The sequence below is a fragment of the Ciona robusta genome, chromosome 12 (genome assembly GCF_009617815.1).
Source record: "Ciona robusta chromosome 12, ASM961781v2".
NCBI lineage: Eukaryota > Metazoa > Chordata > Ascidiacea > Phlebobranchia > Cionidae > Ciona > Ciona robusta.
Window position 1 is genome coordinate 5,749,886 of NC_143246.1, and position 9,245 is coordinate 5,759,130.

At 39.2% G+C, this 9,245-nt stretch overlaps 3 protein-coding genes across 8 annotated transcripts in view; 1 reads left to right on the top strand and 2 right to left on the bottom strand.

Annotated features, from left to right (window-relative positions):
* The window catches only part of LOC149727161 (uncharacterized), a 35,194-nt gene extending 30,475 nt beyond the window's left edge, over positions 1-4,719 (top strand). For all 5 annotated transcript variants that reach the window (XM_089890484.1, XM_089890479.1, XM_089890481.1 and 2 more), the window contains exon 70: positions 74-4,719. In XM_089890484.1, the coding sequence (XP_089746610.1) occupies positions 74-83 (10 nt within the window). In that variant the 3' untranslated portion in view covers positions 84-4,719. The remainder of the gene's footprint in view (positions 1-73) is intronic.
* On the bottom strand, positions 1,001-2,581 carry LOC149727162 (corticotropin-releasing hormone receptor 1-like). Its single transcript, XM_089890558.1, has 3 exons — positions 2,447-2,581; positions 1,442-1,966; positions 1,001-1,321 (listed from the first exon to the last, which is right to left on the bottom strand). The coding sequence occupies exons 1-3, from the start codon at positions 2,562-2,564 to the stop codon at positions 1,113-1,115; spliced, it is 852 nt and encodes a 283-aa protein (XP_089746684.1). The 5' UTR covers positions 2,565-2,581; the 3' UTR covers positions 1,001-1,112.
* LOC149727163 (uncharacterized) lies at positions 3,498-9,047 on the bottom strand. 2 transcript variants are annotated; one of them, XM_089890527.1, is made up of 8 exons: positions 7,876-9,047; positions 7,474-7,555; positions 7,131-7,205; positions 6,903-6,953; positions 6,733-6,804; positions 6,558-6,638; positions 5,744-6,490; positions 3,498-5,446 (listed from the first exon to the last, which is right to left on the bottom strand). In XM_089890527.1, the coding sequence occupies exons 2-8, from the start codon at positions 7,553-7,555 to the stop codon at positions 4,830-4,832; spliced, it is 1,725 nt and encodes a 574-aa protein (XP_089746653.1). In that variant the 5' UTR covers positions 7,876-9,047; the 3' UTR covers positions 3,498-4,829. The 2 variants fall into 2 exon arrangements, with proteins under 2 accessions (XP_089746653.1, XP_089746652.1); XM_089890526.1 differs by having other exon boundaries at positions 7,474-9,043.
* Between the last annotated feature and the right edge of the window lie 198 nt (positions 9,048-9,245).

A 9,245-nucleotide genomic window follows, 5' to 3' on the forward strand; every position in this document is an offset into this window, starting at 1 on the left:
GTTTCATTTTACTCACTTTTTTATGAATTCGTTTCAAAATCGGCAGAAAATAACCCTTGTTTCCCTTAAACAGGTCACCGTAGCCAATCACGTGGTGCAGACGAGCAGCCAATGGATTTGACGCAATTTGGGGGTGGTGCCACCAAGGATCGTCAGTCCCCGGATAAACACAAACATTGAAGACGTACGTGATGACGTCAGCACCATGAGCGATGACGTCACATCGTGGCGGTATTTATTTGTTCTTGAAAAAGTTCTTGATTCGAGGTTGTTGTAGCTTGAGTCTGGCTCCAGTCAAACCGGTATTGATCGGTTTGAACTGCTTTGAACCGGTACCAACCGACTTGCGTGTACATTTGTAAATAGCCCGTGCATTCCATGTTCACCCCATGACCTGCGCACCCAAAAACTCCTGCCGCCGTATTTTCCTTTTTCGCTACTCTCGCTCCACCTAACCGTCAGATGCAGTTTGTACATAATCACGTGACAACCGACTCGAAAGGAAAATTCGCCAAGATCTTGCTCTCGAATCAAAATCAATCGCTCGTGACGCCACAAGCAACCTTTGTGACGTCACGAAACCCGTGACCAAATCTTCGCTGTAGAATGAAGTATTTACGCAGCCGAGTCCTCCTGTATACTGTACCATAGTCGCATGTACTTCAGATGTCGTGAAAACTCCTTTCTTTCTGTACCTGCCGCTGCTGGCCTGCGTAAACCGCGGGAGACACCTCTGTTTGCCGTGGGCGCCCGCGGAACCCTATTAAGTTGATTCCCAACTCTTTTCTGTTCGCTTTTACTTGTGTGCGTCAATCAGCGGACTTAATGAAATAAAATGCTCATGTGAAATGTTATGCTAGATATGTACAGACTGAACAGAGTACCTTCAGTATCTGTTAGAAAGATTCCATGATGTTCCAGAAAAGCAAAGTTAAAAGTTTTAACCCTTTTCTTTGTCTTTATTAAAGACAGACTTTTAGACTTAGAATCTTACAAGAAAAACGACTTTTAGTTCCTTTTATTGCCAACAAAAATACAAGACAGGTTTTGCCTCAAACTAACAAATAATAATAACAATTCACATCAGCAGCACAATGCGCTGTAAAAGTCATTTAGTCTAAATCTGTCCCTTTCGTCCTATCTACTGTCGGCTCGGATGTGGATTTTGGAGTGGCCCCGATATGGTTCCTTTTGCGGTTAACTTTTCCTTGTAGTGCTGGATTCATCCCACAGAAGAGAACAAACACAACCACACCTTGAAGTCCGTTAATTATTACGTTGAGGTACATAAAAATCAACGACGACTGGTGGCTTTCGATACCTGTAACAAAAGATATGAGAATATTGTTAAAGCATCAATTGAGAGTATTTTAAAAACACTTCGAGCTGGCAATTCGAATGTGGCTTACGGAATCACGCCATAACACCATCAAATACACACCTGTTAAAAATCCCAAGGCCCACGGAAGTCCCAGTACTGGGAGTAGTATGATCAAAGCCTTGGTGGCGCTCACCAAATTATCATACTGGCTTTCTCCTTCGCGGGAATTCTGCATCTTTCGTGACCGATTTTTCAGTTGTATAATAGAAATAGTCACTTTCACTGTAATTATCAAGTTAGCCAGCAAGATTGTGGCCACTGGCGCTATCACTGTCGCAAGAAAAATGGGCGAATTCGGCTTCAACCAACAGATGTCATACTTCCGAACAGAGACGTTACTTTTTTGTCCCTCGTACTGCACTTTTTCTTTATATTCCTTAGTGCTGGTGTACAGAAAGCAAGGTGACATGTATTCGCCCTGGAAAAACCCGACCGTCGCCGCAGCTCCAACTATTACAGCAGGTACCAACATACAAAGGATAAAAGCGATGGCATTTTTCTTCTTTTCGTTTATGGTGCTGAACGAAATAACGTTGTCCGACGTTTTTATAAGAAGAAACACCCCGTCAGCTAACATCCAACAACCTGGAGAATAAAAACTCTTGTTTTTTGTTGGATGTCATGTTTTTTAGCAACCCACAATTAGCATAATGGATAGAGAAATGTTGCCTTAACAGATTCGAAAGCCTCACGAAGTTCGTGTTAAAGTTAAACTATATAGTAGGGTCAGGGTGGGGAAAGATGGGACACCTTTAGCACATAAAATCCAAATATCCTGATCATGTTTTATACAAAAACAACGGCCTACTGGAGTCGTTAGAGTACGGTTTTGTATATATTTTTGAATATTCTTAGTTTGCCACCGAATGAGACGAGAAAATAGATTGAAAAAATGTCCCGTCTTTCCCCGCCTTACTATAATTAAAACATGCCATTTTAATGTGGGGTAATAGGCAAACTCGATATAATAGTGCCACGTAATAGAACCTCACTTTTACAGCTTAGAATGCTATGGTAAAAGTCGACAAGTTATTTTTCTTTGAACATACAGAGCTAGGTATTTACCAGTGGTCAGTACTAAGTAATGGGTCGCTACAGTCGCTGCTTCACAAGCTGTAGCATCATTCACAACCATATCATGAGAAATGTTCACTAGATGAAACAAGAGCAGCGAGAATGACATATTGATCTGTATAAACGTTCTGTCGCTCTTGATTTCAACCCGAAAGTACAAGAGGATCGAAACCGTAGCGAGGAGGAGTAAAACTGACACTGCCTCCGTCGTGTAAGAGCAGAGCTGTCAAAAGGAACAATAAGATATTGATCAAGGATCAATAATGGACGTTATATTGAGCTAAACAAAACCCACCTTTACGCCATATGGTACGGCTACGGTTTTGATTGACAGGAGCACAGCAAATACTGTGGTATGGTTACATTTGCAGCGAGTTGTGCTAAAAATATCTCCGGTTTTGTTGCAGCCATACCCGGAGAAACTGTGTTCTTCGCTGTTGACGAAACGACATACAAAGTTTAAGTCTTTGTAGCGGTTGATTGTGCTCTAGCACAGATTTAATGATATAAAGATAGCTAAATTTAACACTAATACATAAAGATTGAATATAAAGCAACGTTGTATAGCGAAAACAAAAGCATGACAGGAATAGAATGCAGTTTCGCTGCTTTCGTAACATCTACTTTCCCGTCATTCTAATCGTGATAATAAAACAATTACCCAGTTGTGTGTATGCCAGGCGAGGCAATTGCCACATGCCAATGACGCGTTTTATTGTTTTGCTACACGTGTTTTTCGTTATATAAACTTTCACTTTCCTGTACTGTGAGGCAGTACGGGGCTTGCAATACCCTGCTGTTCTCACTTTGTCTCTAAGCTCGATGTCGCACTTTTACCGTACAATAAACTGAGATGTGCCGTACAAAGTGTCTTACATCGGTGTGCAATGCGTTGCGGAGTCGGATAGCGTGTGCGTCGGGGCAGGATGGAACAGCGTCGTCGCGAGGCTGCGGAGCGCGAGCACAACTTCAACATTAGCCGCCCCCCACAATTGGTGACCTCGACGTGATCCTTCCGATGGCAACTGCAGTCAACGGTGAATCTTTTTCTGTTTATCTATACTTTATGCATATTGTGAGCTGACCACTCACAGGGTTTCACTAGTCTATGTGGCCCGAATACTATATACTTTATTACTGTTGAAGTAGGGTCCGACAAAGACCTCCAACTAGCATAACCGTTGAGTTGTTATGTGTGCTTTATACTTTATTACTGTTGAGGTGAGTCTGACTAAGACCCCAACAAGCATAACCGTTGAGATGGGTAAAATAATGTTTTCCCCCAACGAGTGATGGCAAAATGCCCTCTTATACCTATTTTTTAGGCTTATTGTGAGTTAATACACTCGCAGGGTTTCATTAATGTTATGGCCCGAATGTCTATTTCTTCTTTGGTCTTATATTTGTATGCGTATTGTGAGTTAGCACACTCACAGTGATTCAGCTGCCTATACCTGAACCACTACCTTACAGTAAATTGTTCGCTTGTTACTGCAGAAGCCATTTGTCGTTTAAAACCCAGTTTTATCTCTACCTATCTTACCCGCTCGTTATTGTATTTAAATATTCAATCTCTATGGCATTAGTACTTTCTCTCCAATTTGTTTTTCAGACAATCTGCTGCTCGAGTACTGATACTCTACTGATACCCTGCACGACACTACGAAAGCGTGAGCGAAATTTGATCAAATGTCCTCATCGATGCCTAGTCTAGTCTGCTCAACACAAGAAGTTGCGAATCTTGCAACAAGTCTACCGTCGTGAACATGTCAAGTAGCGACAAAACAATTTCAAGATGAGGAACAAATGAACAATACTCGCGATTGCGGACGTATATGAAACCATTCTGTGTGGTGTGGGCGTATTTGTAGCGGTTGATTGTGCTCTAGCACAGATTTAATGATATAAAGATAGCTAAATTTAACACTAATACATAAAGATTGAATATAAAGCAACGTTGTATAGCGAAAACAAAAGCATGACAGGAATAGAATGCAGTTTCGCTGCTTTCGTAACATCTACTTTCCCGTCATTCTAATCGTGATAATAAAACAATTACCCAGTTGTGTGTATGCCAGGCGAGGCAATTGCCACATGCCAATGACGCGTTTTATTGTTTTGCTACACGTGTTTTTCGTTATATAAACTTTCACTTTCCTGTACTGTGAGGCAGTACGGGGCTTGCAATACCCTGCTGTTCTCACTTTGTCTCTAAGCTCGATGTCGCACTTTTACCGTACAATAAACTGAGATGTGCCGGACAAGTGTCATACATCGGTGTGCAATGCGTTGCGGAGTCGGATATCGTGTGCGTCGGGGCAGGATGGAACAGCGTCGTCGCGAGGCTTCGGAGCGCGAACCCACAACTTCAACATTAGCCGCCCCCCACATCTTTGACAAATATTTGTTCTTTAGTTTTGCGATAAATCTCTTTCTGAAATTCAACCACGTCCGTTTCTACGATCTTATCATAGCGGGAGTTCATAGAAAATTCTAGTTCCTTTGCTTCCAATTTCGACTGATTTTTAATGGTATATCCAGCAACACTGAGGTACGGTATCTCTCCAGAAATGATCTCATAATGGACAGCAGCGCTGTGCCTCTGTACTTCTCCCCGCAAATTACTTTGGAGAGTCTGCATAACTAATTTTTCGACAGGAAATTGGGAAGAAGTTATTACAACGTCCGAACAGTCGATCAGATCAGCAGCATTGTAAATGAAATCAATTGAAAAATTCGGCAATCCAAGAATCTCTTCTCCTTCCGTCGCATTCGAGCTACAATTTCCAATAGCAGCAGCCACGTTCACGTCTCCCCAGTCAAACCACGAAGTAGAATAGATAGTTTGTTTTTCAAGTTCTCTTACAATCTCATACTCTAATTCTTCAAGCGCTTCGGTAACATCGAATCGGTTCAACGCAATATGATAGTGGTTTGTTTCAACAAGGTTATGATGTTTCATTATTACCCCGTGATGACGTGGAGGGCCACCTGTTAAACAACATCGGAAGTTAAATGTCTCCATCTCTCAGAAGAAGAACAGAACACGTAAATATGTTTTACATCATTTTTTTCTATGTTCATGCTTAAGTTAGTTTGCATGCTAGTTTCATTCCACATTTTGTTAAATTGTATAATGCTACTATGCGGCAACATAAGTGTTGGGAGTTTGGGACAAGTAGGACTTTTTTATCAAAAAGTAATGGATTTGGTAGTGTTAAGTGCATGCAAAGTATTACTTATTTTTAGGACACATTTATTTCTTCACACATTGATAATTAAACTTACCAGGGAAATATGGCTTAGGAGATTTAATGTGGGGGAGAATGTTAACTGGCTTTAATCCTTTCGTTGAATTTATTACTGGTGGGTTAGGCGGTGTTGGTAATGATAAAAGAGATGTTTTTTGGGTTGTGGGTTGTTGTATGGGTGGTGTAATGGGTAATATTGGTGTAGTGATAGATAGAATAGGTAATGTGCCAGTTTGTGTTGAGATCAGTGACGTTATGGGAGATGAATTGCTGTCAGTTGAAACTATTTGAAGTAAAACTGGATCAGGGGTTGTTACAAGGGGAATTGTTGCTGTTACTATTTGTGTTGTTTTTAGTGTGACTGATGTCGATACCGGTTGTGTAGTGGTTTTTGCGGTCGGTGTTGTTGTCGCCGGTGTAGTTGTAGTTCTTGTGATAAGTGTTGTTATCAGCTGTGTTGTAGTTGCTGGTATTGGGGCAGTTGTTGGTGTTATGGTTGCAGTTGTTGGTGTTATGGTTGCAGTTGTTGGTGTTATAGGTGCAGTAGTTGGTGTTATGGTTGCAGTTGTTGGTGTTATGGTTGCAGTTGTTGGTGTTATGGTTGCAGTTATTGGTGTTATAGGTGCAGTAGTTGGTGTTATGGTTGCAGTTGTTGGTGTTATAGGTGCAGTTGTTGGTGGTATAGGTGCAGTTGTTGGCTGTGTTGTAGCTCGTGGTATAGGTGCAGTAGTTGGTGATATAGGTGCAGTTGTTGGCTGTGTTGTTGTTGTTGTTGTCGGCAGGCCTGAAAACTGTAAAATCAGACACATGTACTAATTATAGCCTAATTATTATTAGTTTGTGTTGTATACTTGCAGCCGCGTCAATTATATTGTCACACGCCAGCGAGCTTCCTTGGTTGCTAAGATCCTTGATGTATTTGCAGTCTGGCTCTGATAAAATATAAAGTACCTTAGATATGTTAACCCCTTAATAAAGTGTGTGTTGACAAAGTTAGCCACTCAATGTAATGTTATTAGTTCTTACCTAGGCGAACACAAAATGTAGTGCTTGGAAAGGTGTCGGTGTCTTTACAGCAAGCCCTTTTCTTACAAGATTCTGATTACGAAATTAAAGTCAATTTAAATTAGGTATGCTGAGGTGACAGACTTATATATTTGTTGCACTAAAAGCAAGAATTAAAACTATTCAATCACCTGTTCCAGTTGCTGCTGTCCATTTTAGTACTTCAATATTTGGGGCACAATCTATTGAAATTGTATAGCAGAGATTTAGAAACATGTAATGTATAAGTAACAAGTAGTATAACCACATTAAATAAAAGCAAGAGTCGGAAATAAATAGAATGCATCTCAGGAAATAGTTGTTGTTGTTCCAAATTAGATGCCTCGCCTGTATAAAACTTGATCAAATGTAAAACTTACCAATGGTATTAATGACACTTCCTCTGCATACTCCTGTAATGTTAGATAGACCACAGTGGGCATAATAACATTTACCTGGAATTAGTTTTTGAATTAAGATTATAATATTCGCTTAACTTTCCCAAAACAATTCTACTGTACGCTTATGGTGCTTATTGCTTGTTGTTTTGTAAGCTGTCACTTATTCATTCTTACGCAGTCAAGTGTTGACACGATGGCATTTTTTATATTAAGTCTATCTTATTTCATACACATCATACACGCTCAGGAGTTAAAGTTGCCACATCTGCACTTTGTGAGGGATAGTTTTTGTTGTTTGTTTGTAACTCCTTAAAAAACTTACTCTTTTCTGGTGACTTAGGTGGAGCTGCAGCAAATCGTACGAGAAAACAAACAACAAGCAGAAAATATCTGACAGAAGGCATCTGGCAACAAAAAAATCTCATTTCTTCTACACTTCTTTATAAAACATGCAAGTTTAATCAAAACAAAGCTCTAGCTCTACCATTGTTATTTATATTTTATTCTTGTAAACATTTAGGTAATCCATAATATTTTAACTGTCACAGAATTTTTCTTTTTGTTTGCATTAATACTAGCTTCACTACTTTAATGCTGCTACTAAGAAGGAATTACTAGTTTTATGAAAATCGAATTCTCCAACATAGTCGGCTTATATGTTCATCATCATTCTTGTGTAAATACACTTATTTTTTTTTGGAAAATATTGACTGCAATATGTTACCTGATGAAACGGCGAACCACTCTGATTATTTGCTACAAAAACAATTTGTTTCCGCTCCAAAAGATGTTCGTATTTGAACTAAAACCCAAAACAACACATCACCATACGGTTACCTCTTCTAAATCTGTTGCCAAATAAACCGTAGCAGTATCTTAAGCCATCCAGTGCTTGTTTCATCAATATCATATACATTAGACTGTATAAACCATTTTATCTGATTTATAATTGCATTCAATTAACTCTTGTTTTGTTTAGTGCAACTTAATTAGTCAATGTAATCAATTAATTCCATTCCCTGCAAAGTGGATTTATTTTCTTTTGAAGATGGTAGTCTATTTTGACAATATGAAAATGTCATTGTTCTAATACATGTGATGTGTCCATTAACAAATTCTATTTCTCTTCAATGTAAAAACATAGGCACACCTATGCTGGTTGACATATTTACTACATTGGTTACTATATATTTTTCTTAGTGAGTGAAAATAGTAGTGGGAGTTTATATGCATTTTTTATTTGTTGTGTATTTGAGTTATGTGGATTAATTTATTCTCGCCTACAAAGCAACTCCGTTTCTGTTATCACGATTGTCTTATTTTAAAAACCTGGTGCCCTAGTGAAGTATGAAAATGAGTGGGTGATGTTTTGGCTTTCTGCTTGCGGATTTGGGAAACGCGAAAGTTACCTATTGGTTGAAGTCAAACCTTGTGTCTTTCAAGGACATACGTGCCCACAGCAGTAACAGCATCGAGCATGAAATCCGACGTTCTTTAAATACATTGCGCGCTTTTAACCACTGACCCGATTGGGCGATCGCTCTTACGAAATATAGCAAAATAAAAGTTTTAGATATATTCATGTACGTTTGGGTTAATAATACATTATAGAATGCATCAAATGAATGAATGTAACATTCAAATTAAAACAGTCCCCATTTTACACGTCGGCATTTCATCTTGTCGCTAACAGCGCTGTGGAACAAGGTCTAGCAATTTATTTCTCGCTAAGCGAGCTAAGAGAAGAAGCATTGCTTGTAGTGCAAGATAGAAGGGTCATATTTTGGTCTGCTTTATAAGAGAGGCGAGTGTAGTTAAGATACAAGACGCTAGAAAAAGTGTAAATGCCGGTGTTTTGGCGCACGGTATTTAAATCTATTCACGCACAAGATTTGTGCAACTGTCTCCTATAAAATAAACTGGATGGGTAATCCATATACAAAAATGCAGAATAAAGTATAGGCTATGACGATTAGTAGTTTCAATAGATCAGCTAGCTGTTCTTAATAAGAGTCGTTTTTAAAATCTTGTTTTTAGGTTTGAGACTATAGACATACTTCAATGTTTAAAGGTACCTATTTATAAATGCTTTTA

Coding starts and splice junctions, on each gene's coding strand:
- LOC149727162 (XM_089890558.1), bottom strand. CDS start 2,564: ATGTCATTCTCGCTGCTCTTGTTTCATCTAGTGAACATTTCTCATGAT. Junction 1,967..2,446: donor TTACTTAGTACTGACCACTG/GTAAATACCTAG, acceptor TTTATTCTCCAG/GTTGTTGGATGTTAGCTGAC. Junction 1,322..1,441: donor GGCCTTGGGATTTTTAACAG/GTGTGTATTTGA, acceptor CTTTTGTTACAG/GTATCGAAAGCCACCAGTCG.
- LOC149727163 (XM_089890526.1), bottom strand. CDS start 7,576: ATGAGATTTTTTTGTTGCCAGATGCCTTCTGTCAGATATTTTCTGCTT. Junction 6,639..6,732: donor TACATTTTGTGTTCGCCTAG/GTAAGAACTAAT, acceptor ATATTTTATCAG/AGCCAGACTGCAAATACATC. Junction 6,491..6,557: donor TATAATTGACGCGGCTGCAA/GTATACAACACA, acceptor TACAGTTTTCAG/GCCTGCCGACAACAACAACA.